The 21,295-nt window shown below is 54.3% G+C and overlaps 2 protein-coding genes across 7 annotated transcripts; both read left to right on the top strand.

Annotated features, from left to right (window-relative positions):
• The first annotated feature begins 588 nt into the window (after positions 1-588).
• Positions 589-8,317, top strand: LOC127600195 (nascent polypeptide-associated complex subunit alpha, muscle-specific form). 2 transcript variants are annotated; one of them, XM_052064501.1, is made up of 12 exons: positions 589-799; positions 1,274-1,462; positions 3,156-3,263; positions 4,138-4,191; positions 5,027-5,314; positions 6,005-6,097; positions 6,177-6,233; positions 6,309-6,386; positions 6,461-6,535; positions 6,616-6,689; positions 6,983-7,081; positions 7,541-8,317. In XM_052064501.1, the coding sequence occupies exons 4-12, from the start codon at positions 4,161-4,163 to the stop codon at positions 7,778-7,780; spliced, it is 1,035 nt and encodes a 344-aa protein (XP_051920461.1). In that variant the 5' UTR covers positions 589-799; positions 1,274-1,462; positions 3,156-3,263; positions 4,138-4,160; the 3' UTR covers positions 7,781-8,317. The 2 variants fall into 2 exon arrangements, with proteins under 2 accessions (XP_051920461.1, XP_051920463.1); XM_052064503.1 differs by lacking the exon at positions 589-799 and adding an exon at positions 858-1,158.
• A 1,101-nt stretch (positions 8,318-9,418) lies between these two features.
• On the top strand, positions 9,419-21,005 carry inpp5b (inositol polyphosphate-5-phosphatase B). Of its 5 annotated transcripts, XM_052064500.1 has the most exons (23): positions 9,419-9,569; positions 10,224-10,303; positions 10,431-10,528; positions 11,065-11,094; positions 11,180-11,290; positions 12,548-12,691; positions 16,152-16,233; positions 16,333-16,479; positions 16,722-16,823; positions 16,912-17,026; positions 17,330-17,446; positions 17,512-17,699; positions 17,773-17,884; positions 17,946-18,055; positions 18,194-18,329; positions 18,686-18,796; positions 18,869-19,034; positions 19,112-19,347; positions 19,610-19,717; positions 19,795-19,879; positions 20,118-20,245; positions 20,324-20,435; positions 20,785-21,005. In XM_052064500.1, the coding sequence occupies exons 1-23, from the start codon at positions 9,513-9,515 to the stop codon at positions 20,901-20,903; spliced, it is 2,694 nt and encodes an 897-aa protein (XP_051920460.1). In that variant the 5' UTR covers positions 9,419-9,512; the 3' UTR covers positions 20,904-21,005. The 5 variants fall into 5 exon arrangements, with proteins under 5 accessions (XP_051920460.1, XP_051920456.1, XP_051920458.1 ...); XM_052064496.1 differs by lacking the exon at positions 9,419-9,569 and having other exon boundaries at positions 10,180-10,303; XM_052064498.1 differs by lacking the exons at positions 9,419-9,569; positions 10,224-10,303; positions 10,431-10,528; positions 11,065-11,094; positions 11,180-11,290 and adding an exon at positions 12,167-12,445.
• Positions 21,006-21,295: the final 290 nt, after the last annotated feature.

The following is a 21,295-nucleotide window of genomic DNA, read 5'->3' as shown; positions in this document are numbered from 1 at the left end:
CCATTTGAGCCCTAAAATGTGTTGACAAAATAAAATCATGACGAGAAGCCCCCTCGCCGGCCATCTTTCAAACCCGCCTCAAAACGCACTTGTATTCTTTGGCATTTGACTCAGCATGACTCGGACTTGACCTTAGTTTTACTCTTTTGTGCTTTGTGACTGGTTTATTGCTTTATTGTCGTATATATGTTCTGAAACATGTATTTATTTTGTGCATGCAACACTTTGGTGTGTTTTTTTCCTTTTCTACCCCCAACAAATGTCCCCAGTGTGGGACAGATAAAGATGACCTTATCTTATATGATAGTTGCTCTGTGTACAGCACTTTGTATGCAGCGATGAGAGTGCTCTAGAAATACAGTTGAGTTGAGTAAACTGCCTAAAACAAACTATAATTGTCCTTGGTTTTCGCCTTTGTCAATTTATTGACGACTTGGCCCCTTGGAGTTGACATTTCAACATAGAACTATTTTGACACGACGGATTGGCCGTGGACCGACTACGAAGGAAAGGCGAGCGGTGGCCCTCTGACTCTGTGTCGCGTGGAAGTGACGTCAACTTGAGGCAGCGGCCAATGACAACGTGCCGCGAAATGACGTAGTTCGCGGCGACAGGCGCGCTTTCTCGTTTGACGTGACTGTCGGACTCTGCCCGTCTTTTCTCTTTTGTTTTTATTTAGAGACGTAACACGCACTACACCGGACTGGGTTGAATCCTATCCGAGTCCCACATCCACTTTAGAAGTTGTCAACTTGGCAAGCAAGGGCTGGAAAGCGAGAAGACCATCCTCGTTTCGATGGTAGGCTTGGGATGCATCGAACTTGAGAAGCAGGCGTATACACCGCACTAAAAGTCCAAGCCTGCGGACCCTTAGGCGGTATCTTTATGAGATTTGTGGATGGTTGTTTCGAAAATGTTTCTGTTGAAATTGTCCTACAAGAAAGACGCATGGTTGAAAAAAAAAACCGAAAACCGATACTCGCACTAACAACTGTAAAATGGAATGAAAACTAACTCCAAACAAGGAAAATTCCAAGACACTCGCTCACTCACTCATTCCCAGGCAGCCTTGCTCGGCGCTCGTGCGAGTCATCCTCGCTGGCTGCCGCTCATTTCCCCGCGGTCAGAGCCGGCACGCACCACAGCTGAGACCAAAAGGTTGGCAGGCCAAGTGCTCTTTTTGACGCCCTCGGCTGAATTGCTGCACTGCTGCTGACATAACATGCAACATGCGGGGATTATTATTAACCTTTTTTCTGTTTGTTTTTTTAAGACTTGCACGTCCTCCGTACGCTCCCCGGCGTTGGCAGCCGTCATGCATCGTGCATGCCTCGATGCTCGTGTGACATCTAGTGGCCAAAGTGGCGACTGCATGGCCAAGTTGGACGGCCTGATCGTGTCGGACGACGGAAAAGCCCGAGTGGAAGAAATGCATCGAGGAGTGGCTCCTCGTCTTCGACAAGTAAGCGCTGAGCAGATTTCTCTGCTTACCTTCTGTCTTGAACGCACCCCGCCCCCCGCCCCACCCCCAACCTCAGCCCAGACAAAGAACGCCGCAAAATAAGGCCCTGACCAGGTGCCAACACAACATTGTCTCTCTTTTATTTTTGTAATCTTCAACGGCAGCCACTTTACTCCCCGAATGTAGCGCACGCTGAGCTGTTGCTACTCCTCCCATCGGTGACGTAAATGGCGGCTAATCCTCTTGGTGGCCGAGTGACGCCGTCCACTTGCATGCGGGCCGCTTCATTTGACGGGCCGAGCGTGCGGTCAATAAGCCCGCCCTCCGCGGGCCCTCCGCGGGCCCTCCTAGTCCCCGGTGACAGGCCTCCGGGGTTCTCTCGTTCTCTCCACCCGACGCAAACGACGATGCTCGCATGGGCCCCGGAAGTCTGCTCGAGTCTGGTCATTTCTTCATCGGCGGTCCGCCGTGTCATCGAAAACCCACCCCGAGCCCCTTCGGGCAGCACTTTGTTCAAAAGCGCCACGCTTCCATTGAGCCGCGTGCGCGCGGCAACGGTGAAGAAAACGCATGTCCAAATACGAGGGCAAGGGAGACGCCCGCGGCTTCTGGCAAAGTGGTCCGACCGGAACGGAACCTTCCAAATTGGACCACGGCTCCCGTCTTCGCTTCTTTGTGAGACGGCGGCCGGGATTTCGTGATTTGCGAGTGCCCCGTGGGACGCTGGAAAGGAGGAAAAACCCCCAAAAACCCAAAACGCTGCCACTCACTTCCAGAAAAAAGAAAATAGCAACGACGACCTTGCCGGCGTGACGCAAACGCTCACGCGCCAACGGCCGTCTTTTGTGTCGTGTTGCTCACAATAGCCGAATTGTTGTGTATGTGGAGGGGGGGGCAGGGGTCTGATTTCGCATTGTGTTTGCCCGAAACCAAAGGCCTGCATCGAAAATATCACCTATCAGCAACAAAATGTTCAGTCCAATGAGCAAAGGGACTTTCAGTTTCTACCAATGCCACTTTGCTCACCAAGTTTGCAAAGACAAAAAAAAAAATATTTCATTTTCTGGGTCATGTCATCATCTCATAAGGTTTCAAAAGAAGTCGGGCCTATTTTGTCAACCAAAGTCATGGAAAGTACACATGATGAAATGAAGGGAATAAGTCAATCCACCCCCCCACCCCCAAAAAAAACACATTTTCACACCAAAACTGAAGAATTGACAGCAACAAAGACTGGGGTGGAAAAATACTCCTCCATTCACCTCGCATTGTGTTGCCCTTTCTGGCGCGCTCTTCGTGTTGCGTCCACCCGGGGGCAGTATCGGACGGACATTTGGAGGCTTCGCTCCTCTCTGGGCTTCTCAGTACGGCAGCAATATCAGTGCTTCTCTGCGCAGGATAATCGCTTATATTTCTGTCTATACTTTTTGTCTTTGACTTTCTCTCTTTCATCATTTTGCTGCTGTAAATTGGCAATTTGTCCATTGTGAGACAAATGCAGATTTTGTTCCTGGACTTGTGTTGACGTCCGCATGACTTGCAGGGTCGCCGCGCTGCCACAGAGATGCTAATTGTTAGCCGTGTGCCTCGGCACTTTGCCTCTCGCAGGATGGTTTTCTTGCCGCCGAGCACTGTTTTTCTCTCTCTCTCTCCCCCCCCCCTCCCTCGGTCACTAATTGCTGATGTTTTTCAGGTGAGAGCGTCCACGCCCTCTTTTGCCGCGTCACCAGGAGAAGAGGAGCCGAGCGAGAGCAAGTCTTGCGCCAGCTCTCCTTCTCATAACCTGCCGCTGACACTCGAGGTGAGTGCACCTCTATTCAAAAAAAATGTTTTTTTTCGGGGGGGGGTGCGCTTTAATACCAACATGAGTGTTGTCATGATTGTGGCTTTATTATTGATTCTGTCATGTACTAGCCTAAAATGACTTGTGAAAAGCAACAATGGTGTCCGTGAAGAAATGTAAATGGATACCTGCGTACATGTTAAGCTTATTGCATATCATCCATGTTAAATATGGATTTGGAAAATATGTTGGCTGTGAGTGCGATGGATTAGACATCGTTCTTCCATTGAGAATGCGACGCTATTTTGTGTGTCTATATTTCCAGAGATTAGCTTTTGTGTTGTTTGGAATCGCTTCATTGGTTCATTGTTTTGTTTGTCCTGTTTATTTTCCTCCCATTCGATTCATTGGAGCTGTTGGCGCAACTTTTTTTGGGGGGGGGGGGCGGGGCGGTCAACACCTGTAATTGCTTCTTGGGCGCGGGTTACCATGGCGGCATGTTCTCCCGACGCGGCGTTTGGAAGACGCGCGGTTTCCATGTGAACTCGGGCCTCCGCGGCTGCCGCGTTTCCAGGGTGCGCCGCCCCGAGGAGGCCGCCGGCAAGCGCCCGCCGGGACCGCTGCGGGAGCGCAGCCGCCTTCCGTCTCCGGACAAACGGATGGCGGGGAGGCTTGCGCTGAGCGGGCGGGCGTGGCGGAAGACGAAAAAAAGAAAAAGGGGTCGAGGATGGTCGGCGCGCTCCGTTCTTTTGTGTGCGCGGCCACAGAGCAAACAATGAGGAGATGGCGTTCCCCTCAACAACGGGGGCCATTGTGTTGTCAAAGGGGAGGATGACAAAGCTGACGTTTGCTCAGATGGCTCATCCCGTTTTGTTTTTTTTTGTCATTGCAGGCTCCTTTTCGGCCACGGCGACAATGGCCCCCAGCGCGTTGCAGATGTCCGCAGGTACTGGCGATTGAACAAAGCCTGAGCTTTTCACCTTGTTTGGATCTGCTTTGTCAAATGACATCACCGCTGCCAAGCCTTTATTTATTTTTCATGATTGATTTCTTCTTGGGCAGAGAAATTGTAGCATATGTACTTTGGACACTGGGCGGGGGGGGGTAAAAAACTGGAGTTGACAAAGGTCGGCGGCCGATTTTGAAAGGGCAATCGATCGGCAGGTGCCGCCTGTTAAGCTCGATGTGTCTTCCTCTTCATTTGCGGAAAGAAGCCTTTCCAGATGAACTTGCCTTGCGCAGATGCCCGTTGGGCTCCCAATGGAAGTTGGAGAATGACAACACTGTGTATTGAAAACGAGCACTGAAGCATGACTGTTTTTTTTTTTTCTTCCCAAGACCAAAATTGTCGCGAATAGAAGAAAGTCCAAGCGGTGCAAGAAAACACTTTTCGAGTTAAGACTTTTATTGATCAAGCAATGTTTTTTCCCAAGACGAGGCGTCAAAAGCGAGATTGTTCCAAGAGCAGGGTGTCGCCGCCGTCCAAAATGGCAGCATCTTTGTTTCGATTCGATTTTCAGGAGAAACGTTGATTGAAGGGAAACATGCTACCGTCCACGTCGAGCTCAGTTGTGTTTCGCTTGAAAGTTTCATACGTTGACACGTTCATTGTTTTTCATTTTGGATTTGTACAGTATGGATGGATGCGCGTTTCCTGTATTCGGGACTTTTTTTTCTTTTCGTCTACTTTGGACTTGAATCGGTCTTTCAGTACTTTTTTTTTTCCCCCCCGAGAAGCGCGGTTTTACAGCGGCTCACCGCAAAATGTTTGGCTTGCGCAGGCCGGATCGGCGTGGCGCGACGGAGCGTCCTCTTCTTGGGTCTCCTCCTGCTCACCATGTCAAGAGGCACGGCCGGCGCCACCGGCTCTTCTCCGGTCAGCGGGACCGCCGCCTCCGCGGCCATCGGTACGAGCGCGCCCCCCGCCGCCTCGCCTTCTTCAGGAGCGCCCGTGAGCGACGCCCCCCGGGGCCCCTCCACGGCAGCGACCGGCGGCGCGCCGACGTCGCTCGGCGGCTCCGGGATGTCGCCGACCGTCATGACGATGTCCTCCGCCGCCATGTCAACCGGTGCGTCATGTCATTGCTGTCATTTCCCGGACTTGGGAAAAATCTCAAAGCCGCAAAGCTTTTTTTTTTTTTTTTTAATTCAAAAGGAAGTCCCCCCCCCCCCCCCCTTGAAAAGTATGACTGTTAGTCAAATAACGGGCATTTCTTTTTTCCAAGTTCTCAGAAAGTCTGGTGAGGTGAAAAGTATGTTTTCGAGAAATCAAATTCCAACAAAAAAGACTGAAAGAAGTCCTTTCCCAGAAAGCCCCCCCACCCCCCCAAAAAAAAAAAAATCTTGCAAAATTCCAACCCCAAACTTTTCCATACCAACTAAGGGTCATCCCATTTTCACATTTTTCAAGTGAGTTTAAAATGATTCTTTCATTTTGGGAGAAAGGGGGAAAATGTTAGTCAATAAACATGCTAACCCTTTTTCTACACTTTTTTATTCGGGGGCGAGGGGATTTTTTTCCCAAATGTAACTCCTATTTTTTTTCCAGGTCATTTTAGACCAAAGAATAAAAGTGGTCATCGTGACATCCTCACAACTTTACAATAAGATTTTCGGAGAAAGCAAAGTCCGAAGTTTAATGAGAAAAAACTTGGAGTCAAGAAAGCTTTTTTTGTGGGGTGGGGGTTGGGGGGGGGGATGTTTCCATGTTGTGAGAAAAAAAGCTTTTTGAGATGAAGGCTAAGCCCCTCCATTGGCAGCCCCCGGAGCCATGTCCAGCGCAAGCTGGAGGCCGGCGAGTGGCTCTGGAACCGCCGCCCCCCCCACGGCCGCCGCGATGTCCACATCTGCGGGTACGTTTTGCATCACCGCTCGATGTCGTTCATCTCGTTTCCCGGCGGTAACCCCCCCCCCCCCCCTCCTCCTCCGCAGCTCGGCTCTTTTCCAGCACCGCCGCCAGTCCAAAGAGCGGCTGGAGCGCTTCCGTCGGTACGTTTTGTTTCGGCGCTTGACGCCAAAGGGGACGTTGTTATTTTTTTTCTAAACGACGCGGCATGTCCCCAGCCACGTCCCCCGCCACCTGGACAAGTCGGAGCCCAAACACCGGCTCCGCCGCGATGTCGATGACGCCCACCCCCCGCGGTAGGTTTGCTTTCAAAGCTTTGTACGCTTTGCATTCGCCAGCGCTAACTCGGGCGCATTGTTGCCCTCGACAGGCAGCGCGGCCGGTGCCACCGCGATGACGACGCCGCCGCCGATGGACGCATCCCTGGCCGCCGTGACGTCCGCGGGTAAGCCCGGAACGTTTCCCCATCCGCTTTCTGACGACCGCTCGAGCGTTGCGCAACTGTGCCTCTTTGCTTTCGCCCAGCCCCTGCTCCAAGCGCCGCATCCGTCACCGTGCCGATGACTGCCACGCCCACCCGCCGAGCTACCGCGGCTAACGTAAGCACAAAGCCGCAAGTACGCGCTATGTCTACGGTAGTACCGAGGCTGACCTGTGAGGTGCAGCGCTGCGCCCAAAATACAAAGAAGAAGAAATGGAAGCTCATTTGAGAGGGGAAAACACCCCCAGAATCGACCGCACGGCCAGGATACTCTACGATATATATACTATCCAATACTCCAATTGTGTGGGTCTGTGCCCGGCGCGCCGTGGGCACGGCAACGGGGAAAAGGGCAGCGGACGCCATCGGGCTGTGGCTCCATCCACCTTTGCTTCTCTTTTGCTCCGTCAGGGAAGGAAATGCCACCGAGGGACGTGCACGGGGGCCACCTGCTACACCGGCTTTGGCGACGCGCTGCAGACGTGCTCCGCCGCACAGCCGCACTGTCAGGTGAGCGCGCCGGATCGGACCGAGTGCGCGGGAGGCCGTCGACGCGACGGCTTCATACTTCGTCGCAGCTTCGAGCTTTTTCCTTTTCGGAGATGACTCGTGTGAATTAGAATCCTGCCCCCCCCCCAAAAAAAAAAAAATCAAACCTCCAGACACCAAGTAGCATTGGTGAAAATCTGTGGCCCCCTCCAGGATTGAAGCTGTCCATGTGTCCTGAAAATCCCCCTTGAATAATAAATGTCACCGCAGAGCGCACAAAATGAAATGCAAACTGTTGCTGCGCGTTCAACAAACGCAGAGGGAAAATCACTTCCATCGAATGAAAGCAAATGGCAGGATACCAGGAGTTGGCATCAAAGTCCGACCGTACCACCCCCCCCCCCCAAAAAAAAATAAAAAATAAAATAAAATAACCGACGGCAGGCAGCTTTCACTGTATTGTGCGTCTCGTTTGGGCAGCTGGTCAAGCAAACGGTCCAGTCGGCCACGCAGTGGACAGCGGGCTGCGCCGCCAACTGCTCGGGCCGGACGCCGTGCCGGGCCGCCACCCCCCCTCCCTGCCACCTGGAGTGCTGCGTGGCCGTCGCCCAGGCGTCCTGCCTGCGGCTCAACGGGACGCTCAACCACGTGGCCGCCCGAGCCGCCGGAGTCGCTGTGTCGCCGTTGTGCCTCCTGCTGGCCTTGGGCCTCCTGATGTGAGGCCGCCACATGCGCGCCCTCGTCTCCCTTGATAATATGCGGGATTGTCTTTTTTTTGTTTGTTTTTTGGTTTTGGGGGTGGGGGGGGCGCTTGAGGTCGACACTATTTATTTCAATTGGGATGCAAGTCTTGAGAGCGCTTTCACGACGGCTCCGGCCGTTCACAAAGCGCTTTCAAGAGGCGGCCCGTGACATCGTCCGGCGGCCGCGGGAGAACGTTGGCACGCGGCCCTCGTAACGATGTTGCCCGTTCAAAACGGAGCGGCCCTTTGCGTTGCGCAGGCGTGCCTAACCAATTGTCCTTTCGCTTGCCGTCCGTCCTTCACGGCGAGAATAACGGCCCATCCTGTTGGGGGGATGCGCCGCGGGTGGAAATCCGTAGATCTCGAGTTCCTTTTCTTGTTGCGGCAATTGTACCTTTGCATCTGCTCGCGCATAGCGTAGTTGAGACGACGTGTCGACCGTGTCTTCACCATGTGGCTTCAAGCCAACACTTTGTCTTGTACAAAATATGGAAATAAATCTCCTGATGATTGAGTGGCGACGCTCTTATCCGGCAACACTTTTGTCGCGACTCTCGGAGATGAGGGGAATCGTCCACCAGATGGCGCCAACAATCCCCGAATCATAAATTTGACTTTGAGGACAAGCGGCTCAGATGACGGATGGACGGACGGCGCCATTTTAGTTGCCGATTCAAGTGGCCAATTGCACGCGGGCACCTTTTGTCGGGACGCTTTTCTCCCGTTTTTAAAAGCGTATTGAGACGCTCGATAGGCGCAAGGGACGCACGCTAAGCGCTCATCCTCACGAGCGCCCGCACCCTGAACGAGCGTTTCCGGTCGTCAATCTGCCGACCGCGCGACCTACCCGGAGAAAAGCCGCACCGAGGCCGGAATCGAAGCCGGGCGGGCCGTTCAACGTGTGATGGGATAGAAGGAAGGAAAAGGCTTGACGCGGGCACGTCTTGCCGCCGCGCGTGGATGCTTGACAAGCAGAGTGCGGTGATCCTCTTTCCGCTCCGTGTGCGGACACACTCCGAAAACAACAGGGTGAAAAAGTCACCCGGACAACTTTGTGAGTTGCCCAAAAATGACTCTCCCTACAAAGCGAGATCCCAAATATGGACTTGCTCAAAGTTTGTTTTTGTCATGTCGGCTCGGACACGGCCTGAGGATTTGGGATCGGGTTGCACGGTGACACGCTGTCAGAAAGTCGAGCTCTCAAAAACGCCCCCTGCTCCTCCTTGCGCCTTTGTGGCATATCCAGACTCTGGCTTGCTTTTTCCCTCCTACTTCCGCTTCCTGTCTGCTTCTGGGTTCAAATGACGCTCATCACGTGACAACCAAAGCTTTTTGGGGGAGGTGGGACGCCCCCCGAAAAATAGCTGTGTTTTTTGTGCTTAACGACCCCCCCCCCCCCACCCCAAAAAAGTTATTTAGCGATGTAGCCTATTCATTTGACCTAACTTTTCGGTCCACCCCCCTTCCTCCTCCCCGCGCGAGGTTATGCATGTTGGAACGGGTGCGCGCGATTGCGCGTGTGTTTTGACAGCCCGGTGCTGACGTCACTGGGGTGCGGGCTTCCGAATCGGTGCGTGGCAGCGGTGAGCGTTTGTCCTCTAACGAGCGAGAAGCCCGCGTGAAACTTCGCGTCGGCCACTCATGAGATCCGCGACGACCCCCCGCGCGTCCACTTGCTGCAAGTTGCCTCGAGACGCATCGCGGCCGTCATGGATCAGTCGGTCGCCATCCAAGAGAGCCTCCGACGAGAGGAAAACTGCCTCTTAGTATCCTTCGCCTTCGTCGGAGCGACACGCGCCTAATCTCCGATTCGGCTTTCTAATCCGTTAAGAGGCTCGAGTTGGCGCAACAAAAGGCAACGTGCCGCACTTTAGGCGAGAAAACTGCGCTCGGGGGACACGCTTGCGTGTTTCGCGGGTGGGACGACCCCAAATTGGGAACCGAGTTTGGTAGTGACGGCGTTTAGACACCAGATGGCGCCATTTAGACACCCTGTTGCTCGTGGGAGGATCTAGCGCGGCAAAAGTATTGAATCGGAAAACGACTTTGAGTAAGAACGAAAGGCGAAAATCCCTCCAGGATCCCGAGGGCGGCGTGCTTGCCGCAGCCGTCGGCGGGGGGGGGGGGGGGGGGGGGGGGGGGGGGGGGAGTTGCGGATCCAACTCGCGTCCTTTCCAACTTGAACTCAAAACAATCCTCATCATAAAAACAGAGCGCGGTGTTATCGGACGATAGAAGGAAAGGTCGCACGTATCCGCGCGAAGAGAAGGACAAGAGTCGTTGCAAAACGTGAAGCCTCAAGTCACGAAAGGTGCGCATGTCGTTAATCGATCAAACGTCGGTCCTCCGGCGGATGTCTTTGCGCCGAGCGAGTTTTCGGGGCTCGGCGTTGCATTTTCCTGAACGGCGGCGTCAAACACGCGGTGCAATGCCACGTCCTCTCGGACGACGCCGCCGAGAGCCGACTGCTGGGATTGGTGGAGGCCGGCAAAGAACGCGCGTGAGTCCCCGTCCCGTGGCCACCGTCGCGCGGCCTCCGTTGGTTTTCGGGGGCAGCTCTTCTCTCGGGCCAATTGCCACGGAGCCGGCGGTCCTCTTTGGCCAATTGTGGCTTTACTTTCTGACAGAATCTTCATTTACACCCATCGGAGGATGGCCATTACCGCAGACGACGTGTGCCTGGAGGACGTCATACCCATCGACCTCCACTTTGCCGTCGTCGAGGGTGAGCAGGCGCCCGATGAGTCCGCGCGTTGGCTTTGGCGTGCGCCGCCAGCGCATCTCGCTGGCAAAAGGCGGAACTCGCATTGGCTTGATCAACCGACCGGTCGCCGTAGATTTGTCCATGAGTGGTCGCGCCTGTAAATAGGCCAGCCCGTTCTCATTTTTTGGGATGAGGATTTGGACGACGCGCTTTCATTGGTGGAGGAATTCTCCGCTTCTCTCCGTCGAAAGCTGTCATCATCCAAACTGCAATAAATTCCAATTGGAAATATTTCACATATTCCGTGCGTCAATCCGAGTACTGCTGAAAGAAAGGACTTTTGAGAGCGGGGGTAGGGACCCGCTGCCCCCGTAGGGCCCCGCCCCGCCTCACTCCGGCACGGTTGTCGGTGAGGGTTTCGGGCCTGCACGGAGCCTGCCGATGATCCGATGGTTTGAATCGGCTGTGCCGAAGGGGAGAGGGATCGAAAACGCTCTCTGGCGACCCGAGCGCCCCGCCCCCGTTCTCCAGCTTAACTCTCTTTGTCTTTTTTACAGTTTCCTCCCCCGAGGAGCTCGTACTTGTCGGTGAGTGGCTTTTTTTTTTTCCTTGCTGTATTTTGTGTGGTGTCCTCTAGTCATGTAACCCCCCCCCCCCCTGGTGTTCTCAAAGGTGCTGATACGCGAGTACGAATGAGCTACAAGGATGAAAGTCTGGAGCTCAAACTTCCCTTCGGGTCTCACTCGAGACTCTTCCTTGGGGAGGTCATTCGCGCTTGGAGCGGTAGGTTGCTTTTGGTGGCAGCATTTCGTTTTTGCTTGAAAACACTTCACAGCTACGTGGCCAAAACCGTTTCATTTCACCATCACAAAGAATCCAACAAATGTTGAACTCCTTATCGTTCCACCAAAATCACAAGAAAAAAAAGATCATCCGTTTTTGTTCAGCTAGAACAGAAGGAAGCCTTGATTAAGGTGGAGGCAAATTTGGACCGTTTGAAATACGGTAGAGCAGTGAATGCAAAACTTTCAGGCTTCTGCTCGGACCCCCCCCCCCCCCCCCAAAACAAATCAGGAAGCAATTTACAGCAGCAAAATGATGAAAGGCAGAAGTAGAAGAACAAGAAGTAGCGCCATGGAAATCAAGATGGATATCGCCATCTTAAAAATGGGCGCGTGGGGGTGAGTCCGGTTTCTCGGGACCGCCTATTCGATAGCCCGACGGGCGGCGGGCCCTCTCCTTCTGGCGGCGCGGGCGTTTTGCTCCCTGGCCGGAGGACCTGCCCGGTGCCGTCGGGGTGGGCCCGGGTGGGCCTTCTGCCCATCCTAGCTTTTAGCTTGGCTAGCTTCCTCCTCCAGAGGCTCCGCCCGGGACACAGCTGGCCCTCCTGACCGCTCGCTCCAGCGCCACTCTCCCTCTCTCTCTCTGTGTCCCGGGCTGAGATTCAAATGAAAGTTTGCCATCGCCCAAGTGGAGTGGAGGTGGAGTATGGTGACGACAGCGGCGCACGCTCAAACTCTCAAACTCAAAGCCCTTTCTGCGTTTGCCTGACTCACGTCACGCACTCGTTCCAAAATGAAAGCTGGGCGCGGCGTGACGCGACGTGACGCGACACGACGCGACGCAGACAGACCGTGACACAAGAAGAGGCGGAGTTGAGCTCGGATCGAGCTCTTCTCCTTTGAGTCTCGCCTCTTCCTCCCCGGGCTTGTTTGTTTTCTCTTGGTTTTGAACATTTGCCTTGGACTCCATTCGGGTCGGCGTGATGGGATCAGTCAGGCAGTTGTCACTTTTGCCGCCGGGGCGCCGCTTGCACTTCCCGCTCTCGGGGGCGCGGACCGTGACCTTTTGGGTCGCGGGCGTTTATTTTGGGGCGCTGTGGAATTAGGGTCCAAAAGATGGAGGAATTCCACAAGGTGCTGCCCGTTGATGCTCAAAGTAAGCCGGTGGGAAACGGCAAAGGTGAGCCGCCCGCCTCCCGGGGCCGTCGTCGCGTCTACCGACGTCACTCCCACGGTCTTTTTGTCCGTCTCTCTTCAGACGTTTGCGAGTTTCCAACCCGACAAGCCAAATTTGAGTGGATCGGCAAATACCGAACAGCCACCGGAGGCCCGGGACTCGTCAAACAAGCCCTGGCACCTCTCGGCGCAACGCTGAATAAACTCAACCAGCACAAGAAAACAGGTTTGTCGCGTCTCCGGATCGTCTGAGGGCTGCCTGCCTCACAAAAAAATACCATGCTTTTTCCAGTATTGCTTTTTTTTCAATACTGCTTTTCCCCATTTTGAACACCAATAGCGAGGGGGGGGGGTGTACCTGGACAAAAGCAAGACGACTCCTTTTCGAGGTCTTCAAAAACCTGACAGCCCCCCAAAGAGCCTCCATTTGATGTGTTTTCCGAGTGACTTGCGCAAATTGCATTCTTTTGTGCGGTTTCTGCCGCCGTTTGACCGCTGTCGACAACAATGAATTGAACGTTCAATTCAATGGCAGCTTTTTGGACGCAAGTGGTTCATTTGGAGCGCAGCGACGCCCCCCCCCCCCCCCTCCCCACCACAACGCGGCGTGCCGAGGCTACTTGTGCAACGACGCGAACGGTACCGGCGGCGCGCTTGCTTTTACTCCCCGCCGGAAGATACTTTTCGGTTTCCTTTTCGAACTGTGCGGGTCACATGAACTTGAAGGTGGAAAGGCTTTTGAAATGGTTCATCTTGGGCCTCGTGGGTGCTTTCTTGAGCCTTTTCTCGGGGCTTAGATTTCTTGAATCGTAACGAGGCTTCGACGCCCAAAGAACAAGACGACCGAGGCTCAGAGAGCGCATCGCTTCCCGTGGGGCCTCTTCAAAATAAGAGGGAGGGAGTCCGAGCGCCGTCAAACAAATGGCGTCCTGCCCACCGGCCGTTCGAAGCGGAAGCCGAGCGTTTCTCAGGGCGCGTCTCGAGCCCCCAAAAAGCAAAAGAAAAGGACTTGCGCGTTGGCTGGCTTCGGCCGCGCACGCGCGCGTGATGAGGTCGCGTTAGCTCCTCCCACGGCGACGTTAGCTTGGGCCGCCGCTGCCACCGCCGCCGCCGCCGCTGCCGCCGCCTTCTCGGCTCGTCCTCCACAGAATGCGAGCAGAGACCGAGACATGTCCGTGGCCGCGAGAGACTCCGGTACGACCAACATTTTGCTCCCGCTCCACTCGTCGGGTTGTTGACGGCGCTTGATGGTTGGCCGGGGCGAATGGGCAGCCGAGCTCAAGGGAGGGAGCGAGGGAGGAAGCGAGCTTGGGAGAAAGCTCACGAGCGACATTGGCTCGCTTTTTCTTTAACCGGACGGAGCCTTTGTGGGGAACCTTGTGACTAGTTGGACGCTTTCCTTGCCGGCCGGCGGTTGCGCCGTCGGTTGAGCGTTGCGTTGTTGTGGTTACGGTGTTGTAACAACGTCATTCGTTGGGACACGCGCTTGCGTCCTGCTCGCTTTAGCGTCCCGCCTTGTCCCAAGTCCCGAGCGACTTGAGCGGCCGCGACTCCTCTCGTCCCCTTGCGTGCCGACCGACGGCGTTCACGCCGTGACGCAAGGCCGAACTTTGCGCGCTCGCGTTGGAAAGGTTCCGAGCGCCCTTGCGTATGACACGAGAAAGCGGCCGATAAGGAGGCATCTCGGCGAAAGGGAGAATCTTGCCAAGCTTATTTTTTCTTTCTTCATTGGCCCTAATACTCTTCCGTACTAATCTTTTCTGTTTTCCTTCCAATAAAATTTTCTCTTAATTTCAAAAAATACAACTGAAAACCCCCCACCAAAAGTTCATTTCAATAAATAGAACTGAAGAAAACCCACCAAAAACTTAAATATCGTTCCTTGTTACCATGCCATACCATCGTTCCAATGTTCTTATTTTTGGAACGATACACAGAAGATTAACGTTGGACATGTCTGAAGGAACGCGCAGGAATCTTCTGTGTATCGTTCCAAAAATCTGAAAATTGGAACGATACAGAGATTAGTATCTGTATCGTTCCAATGTTCTTATTTTTGGAACGATACATAGAAGATTAACATTGGACATCTCTGAAAATTGGAACGATACAGAGAAGATTCTTCTGTATCGTTTCAAAAATAAGAAAATTGGAACGATACAGAGATTAGCTGTATCGTTCCAATTTTCTTATTTTTGGAACGATACAGAGAAGATTAACGTTGGACATGTCTGAAGGAACGCGCAGGAATCTTCTGTGTATCGTTCCAAAAATCTGAAAATTGGAACGATACAGAGATTAGTATCTGTATCGTTCCAATGTTCTTATTTTTGGAACGATACATAGAAGATTAACATTGGACATCTCTGAAAATTGGAACGATACAGAGAAGATTCTTCTGTATCGTTCCAAAAATAAGAAAATTGGAACGATACAGAGATTAGCTGTATCGTTCCAATTTTCTTATTTTTGGAACGATACAGAAGAATCTTCTCTGTATCGTTCCAAATTTTTGGAACGATATGCTAATCCTCTGTATCGTTCCAATTTTCTTATTTTTGGAACGATACAGAGATTAGCATGGTCCCAGGAATCTTCTCTGTGTCGTTCCAAATTTTTGGAACTCCCTCCCAGGAATCTTCAGATTCCTGCACACTATGCTGGTATGTGGGTATTCGGCGCGGCAATGCGATGGCGGCTCGGAAATAGGGGCTGGCAGAAGCGGGATTGGGGGGGGTTCCTACGCGCGAACGATGACAGAAATCCGTCTCCCTGCTCTCTGACATCAGTCCAGGCGCAACGATGAATCGAGTAGTCAACCAAGCGATCGTTATTTTGCGAAATCGACTCGTATTAGTTTCATTTCAATTGGTCCTCGTCTTCTCAACAGGCAATGTTCCCCAGTTGCCGAATCAAAAGAAAGCTTTTGCAAACATTTGTAATTTGGAAGACATTGATTTGTCTCTGACTTGTCATTTCTCGACACCAAAGATTGCTTTCAGGACCCGCGCGCCATTTTGCGCCACCTTGCGGCGTGATAGAAAGGCCGCGCAACGGCAGCGAGGAGGAAGTTGGCTGCGGTGTTCAAATCCAAATGACGCTGGAGTGTGAAGAAAACGCCTCCGACCGCAAGATGAGGCAATAGGAGCCCTCGTCTGTTTTTGTCACCGAATGTCCAAACAAGCAAATCGGACGTCTCCATTGCAGCTGGAGAATTTTTTTCCGCCGTTGTCCGACAAGCATGGCATTGGGATGAGCCGAGCGGGTTTTCCTTTCCCAAAGCGTGGAACCGTCCTCCGATCTCGCCGTTCCCAAGGCCTTTTATTCCACCGCCGTCGGAGTCGACCGGCAAAGCCGAGCGGCAAAGCAAAGGGAATTCCAGCTGCCGCGCGCACACGCCACCGTGACTCCCGCGACTTTGTCGTTTATTTCCCAAAGGTGGCTCGATCAACAAAGGCCGCGTGAAGGCGCGCTGGCCGAACCCAAAGCGATTTCCGCCTTTTCTTCTTGGACTCCTCGTCGTAACCACGCGTCGCTCAGCGCGGGGACCCGCGCCGCCTCCGAGTGGCCGCATCGCGAATAGCGCTCCTAGCAGTTGCGCGCGCCGGGCAGTCCGGTCCTGATTTTGGGGGGTCCGAAGAGCACGCGCGCTTCATCTTGATTCTTTCTATTTTTTTAACCAACAGAGAAATCGACAGACAAGAAAAAGCGAAGCTTGGAACGGCTGCAGGCCTCCAACAGCGCGACGGCCAGCTCCAGCGCAGAGAGGTAAAGCCTTGACGCCCGCAATGAATCCCCCCGCCCCCGCCCCCCATCCTCCTGACGGCTCTCTTGTTTTTGCCCTCCCCCCCTCGCCGGCCGTCGCAGTCGGGACGCCTCGGGCCGGGACGAGCGAGACGAGCGGGCCGCCGACCCCCCCGTTCCGGCCGTGCCGCGGGCGGGCCTGCGGGACGAGCTCATCAAGTGCGAGCTGCTGAAGAACGAGGACCTGTACATTTACCGAGAGCATTTCAGGTAGGCGACGGCAGCCCTTCCCCGTTGAGATGTCACCGGTTGCGAGCCAGAAATGGTGGTTTTTCTTGACGGCGGGATTGTGGCCTAAACCCGCGCGCTTCTTCGATTTCACTGACGTGAGAAAAGCCACGACCACCGCCTACCCTTTATTTACACCTGGTTTTGGGTTGTGCGCGCACGTCAATGATGATGTGGTGACGATGACGATGATCCGGCACGTTCCTGATCCGGCTTGCGCGCAGCTTTTTTCTAGGCACGTACAATGTGAACGGGCAGACGCCCAAAGAGAGCCTGCGGCCGTGGCTGAGCTGCACGCCCGAGCCTCCGGACATGTACTGCGTGGGGTGGGTACCCCCTGACGCCTACTTTTGAGCTTTTTCACGGCCCTGGGGGAAGTACTGTGAAAAGTGTGGTTTTGCCCCCGCCCCCTAGTTTCCAGGAGCTGGACCTCAGCAAAGAGGCCTTCTTCTTCAACGACACTCCAAAAGAGATGGAGTGGACAAAAGCCGTGTCTGACGCCGTGCATCCCGATGCCAAGTATGCCTTGGTAAGAAAGTCCCGTCCCCCCCGCCGCCTCCCCGCAATTGCAAATGGTTCCCGCGCGTCGTAATACAAGGGCTGGAATGTGCTTCTGTCAAAGCGACGACAGCCCATCTGAGATGCACTTTGAACTGTGCGATGGCTGGAGTGGGCGGGGCGGGCCGTTCCGTGGCGCAATCGACAAGCGCTCGCTGGCGCACGCGCTTGTAAAAGAGCGGCTAAGAAAAGCTGGACTTTGTGCTCGGGGGACACGACCGCGCGTGGGCCGAGTCCATTTTCCGTCACTTTGCATCCTTTCCAAACGGCGCAGGTGAAGCTGGTGCGGCTGGTGGGCATCATGCTGATCTTCTATGTGAAGAAGGAGCACGCCGAGTTCATTTCGGACGTGGAGGCCGAGTCGGTGGGAACCGGCATCATGGGGAGGATGGTAAGGGCGAGCGCCCAGCGCCGAGCGCCTCTCTTCCGGTCTGATCGGGCGCTCGCCGCCCGCAGGGCAACAAGGGCGCGGTGGGCCTCCGCTTTCGCTTCCACAACTCGGACATCTGCGTGGTCAACTGCCACCTGGCGGCGCACGCCGAAGAGTACGAGAGGCGCAATCAGGACTACAAAGACATTTGCGGCCGCCTGCTGTTTCGCCAGGCCGACCCCGCCCGGCCGCCGCTGACCATCATGAAGCACGAGTAGGACGTCCAACGCCGGCACGCGGCCTCCCGCAGCGAGCCCCTCTTGAATTTTGCCCCTCTGCCCGCTCAGCGTGGTCTTCTGGATCGGCGACCTCAACTACAGGATCGGCGAGCTGGATGTCGCCGACGTGAAGGACCTCGTCGGCAAGAAGGACTTTGAGATGCTGCGGGCGTACGATCAGGTAACGGGCACCAGCCGGCTTGGCCCCGCCCCGTCCGTTGATGTCCCGCGTGGGCCTGCAGCTCAAAAGGCAGATCGAAGAGGAGGCGGTGTTCGTGGGCTTCGCCGAGGGGGAGATCCATTTCCAGCCCACCTACAAATATGACGCCGGCTCTGACATGTGGGACAGCAGGTATTTCCAATTACATCTGCTTTGAGGACTGCTTTGAGTCCATCGGCGTGAGACGATCCAAAGAAAACCTCAACCGGCGTTGTTGTCGTTGTTGATTTTGAGAAGCGAGCTGAAAGGCGTTCTCTTTTGCCCCTTCAGTGAAAAATGCCGCGCGCCGGCGTGGTGCGACCGCATCTTGTGGCGAGGGAAGGACATCAGTCAGCGGCATTACCGCAGTCACATGACGCTGAAGACCAGCGACCACAAACCCGTCAGCTCCCTGCTCGTCGTCGGGGTCAGTCGCCTCCCTCGCCGCAAAAAATGGCCGAGTATGCCGAGTCCCCGTCGGACGCGATGGGGACTTGGAAAGAAGGCCCAAAACGACTTGCAAAGTGGTCGAAAGCTCTTTAAGTACGCGGCGTATCTTGCGTACGGCTGCTATTTCCGCATTGAACACATCGAGAAATATTGCACGCTCGCGTACATCTTGAAAAAGGCCGCGGGAGCCAAACTCACCTGTGAACATCCAAATCCATCCAAATGCTCCTCTTTGGTGTCTGGCATGGAAACGGGGCCATCCCGACCTTCGTCTGGATTCTGGCAATTTGCTTACGGGAGCGTCCTGGCCGCACGGCAACTGTGTCTGTCCAGGTCAAGAGGGTGAATGGCGACTCCTACAAGAAGACCTTTGAAGAGATCGTTCGCAATTTGGACAAAATGGAGAACGAGTGCATCCCGTCCGTCACCTTGTCCGAACGAGAGGTAAGGCGAGCGCTACGGAGCCCGGGCTCGTTTTTTCAAGGGCCGCGGGCGCGCTTCCTTTGCGTCCCACAGTTCCACTTTGAGGAGGTGAAGTACATGGCGCACCAGGCCAGGACGCTGAGCATCTTCAACGACGGCCAGGTGCCGTGTCACTTTGAGTTCATCCCCAAGCCCAACGAGGTGGCGTACTGCAAGCCCTGGCTGACGGCCAACCCCCCCAAGGGCTTCATCGCTCAGGGTGAGCCCCTCGGCCGGCCGCGCCCCCCCCTCCCTCGCCTCCCCCCGGCCCCGACCGAGCTCTCTCTTGGAGCGCAGGCGCTTCGGTGGACGTCGACCTGGAGGTTTTCGTCAACCGCGCCACGGCGCCCGACTTGAATTCGGGCGAGCAGGAGATGGAAGACATCCTGGTTCTCCACCTGGAGCGCGGCAAGGACTACTTCATCTCGGTGACGGGAAGCTACCTGCCCAGTTGCTACGGCACCCCCGTCCGCGTCCTCTGTCGCCTCAGGGAGCCCATCCGGGACGTGCCGAGGGAGAGCCTCCGTCAAATGGTGCCCGACTTTATTATTATTATTATTATTATTATTGGGGGTGGGGGGGTCTGGCCTCAGGTGTTAGCTTCATCCGAGACTCTCAATTGGATTTCTAGAATGGAGGCTGCCACCGTTTTTCATCCGCGCAACTGGGAGGCGACGCCGGACCGTACGCTTGATAACAAGACGCGTTTAAAAAAAAAAAGAAAAAAGAAAGAAAGAAGTCTCCTTTGTGGTCTTTGGCTGAAGTCGCCCGCCTGCGTTTGTGCCCAACCGACAGATGGCGGCGTCGGCGCACGAGAACGCCGCAAGTGCCGAGAAGCCTCTGGACATCCCCAAAGAACTGTGGATGATGGTGGATCACCTGTTTCGCAACGCAATCAAGCAGGTTTGAAGTTGGCATTGCGCAGCGTCGGCTGGCTTTTGCCTGAGCTGGAGACTTCTTTGTTGTCGCCGCCGCCGCAGGAAGACATCTTTCAACAACCGGGACTCCGCAGCGAATTTGCAGAAATCCGCGACTGCCTTGACACCGGCGCGGCCGATTCTCTCTGTATCCTTTCAACCCCCGTTGTTGTGTTGAGAAGATTTCACAAGAGCCTTCAACTTGTTTGGGGTTTTTTTTCTTTTCTGGTACAGTTCAAGAGTAGTGAACATTTACCAGAAAGGATTTTTCCTAAAGCACGCAAAGTTTGAGCAAAGTTGGGAACGTTGCGTGGGACTCGATGAGACGGAAGCGTTTGTCACTTTTTCTTCCGTGTCGGCATCCTTGACGTGGTCGCGACGCGTAGCCGGCGGCAACCACTCGGTGGCGGAGGCCTTGCTTCTCTTCCTGGACGCCCTCCCGGAGCCCGTCGTTCCCTACGCCTTCTACCGCCAGTGCCTGGAGTGTTGCTCCGACGCCGTCCAGTGCGAAAAGGTAGCCGTCCGCCCCCCCGCCCCCCCGGGCTCGTCGGCCCCGCTGCGAAATGTCAGAAGGCGCTTTGTCTCTTTGCAGGTGGTCTCCGCGCTACCTCCGTGCCACCGAAATGTTTTTCATTATTTAGCCGCCTTCTTGCGGGAGCTGTTGAAGAATTCGGCCAGCAACCGATTAGACGTTACCATCGTAGGTAAGAGCCATCAAAGCTTTTTCTGCACTCTGCCTCTCCTGATTAGAGAGGAAACCTCCTTGGGGATGCATTGGGCTTGCCTGCGGAAAGAATGGCAAGAGAAATGGAGTCGAAGGCCAAATGGACACGTGAATTCTTCAGCGCTTTTGAATTGATTGTTTTTGCTTGCTTGTTTTACACCGGGACAATTGTGCTTTTAAAATAAGGACGAGGATTTTAAAAGCATGGTTCAATTCAAATTCACTTGCATTTTCTCTGACAAATATGGAATGATGTTTGTTTTTTTTTTAAAGCACATACACATCCGTTGATCCTAATTGTGATCGCCCACTTGTATCTCCATGTGCAGCCACCATCTTTGCCTCGTTGCTCCTGCGGTCGCCGACCAAGCAGGACCTCGCGGAGAAGAGGAAGGCCAGGGAGTTCTTTCAGCACTTCTTGGGCCAGAGCTCATCCACCTCGTCCTAGATGGAAGGGAGGACCACATTGAAATAAAACGCACACGGAGACACGCAACTGCCTTCCCATATTTGAGATCATTTTGCATGTTTGTGAAGAGTTTTCAGACACATTTAAAAAGATGTAGTTAATGTGAGACACTCTATGATTGGATGTTTATGTGATCTGTGGATTTTTAATTGTTTCTTTTTTGTCAAGCCTGTTTTCGATGTTTATTTATTCATTCATTCATTCATCTTCCGTACCGCTTGATCCTCACTAGGGTCGCGGGGGGCGCTGGAGCCCATCCCAGCCGTCTCCGGGCAGTAGGCGGGGGACACCCTGAATCGGTTGCCAGCCAATCGCAGGGCACACATAGACAAACAACCATCCACGCTCACACTCACGCCTAGGGACAATTT

The sequence above is a fragment of the Hippocampus zosterae genome, chromosome 5 (genome assembly GCF_025434085.1).
Source record: "Hippocampus zosterae strain Florida chromosome 5, ASM2543408v3, whole genome shotgun sequence".
Lineage (NCBI taxonomy): Eukaryota > Metazoa > Chordata > Actinopteri > Syngnathiformes > Syngnathidae > Hippocampus > Hippocampus zosterae.
Note: the sequence above shows the minus strand (reverse complement) of the source record. Positions and strands in the feature narration are given on the sequence as shown.

Bases quoted from the DNA above. Each gene is read 5' to 3' on its own strand.
- LOC127600195 (XM_052064501.1), top strand. From the start codon at position 4,161: ATGGCCCCCAGCGCGTTGCAGATGTCCGCAG. The intron at 5,315-6,004 runs GTGCGTCATGTC...CTCCATTGGCAG, and splicing joins CTCCGCCGCCATGTCAACCG to CCCCCGGAGCCATGTCCAGC. The intron at 6,098-6,176 runs GTACGTTTTGCA...CCTCCTCCGCAG, and splicing joins CGCGATGTCCACATCTGCGG to CTCGGCTCTTTTCCAGCACC.
- inpp5b (XM_052064500.1), top strand. From the start codon at position 9,513: ATGGATCAGTCGGTCGCCATCCAAGAGAGCCTCCGACGAGAGGAAAAC. The intron at 18,797-18,868 runs GTAAGGCGAGCG...TGCGTCCCACAG, and splicing joins TCACCTTGTCCGAACGAGAG to TTCCACTTTGAGGAGGTGAA. The intron at 19,718-19,794 runs GTTTGAAGTTGG...CCGCCGCCGCAG, and splicing joins TTCGCAACGCAATCAAGCAG to GAAGACATCTTTCAACAACC.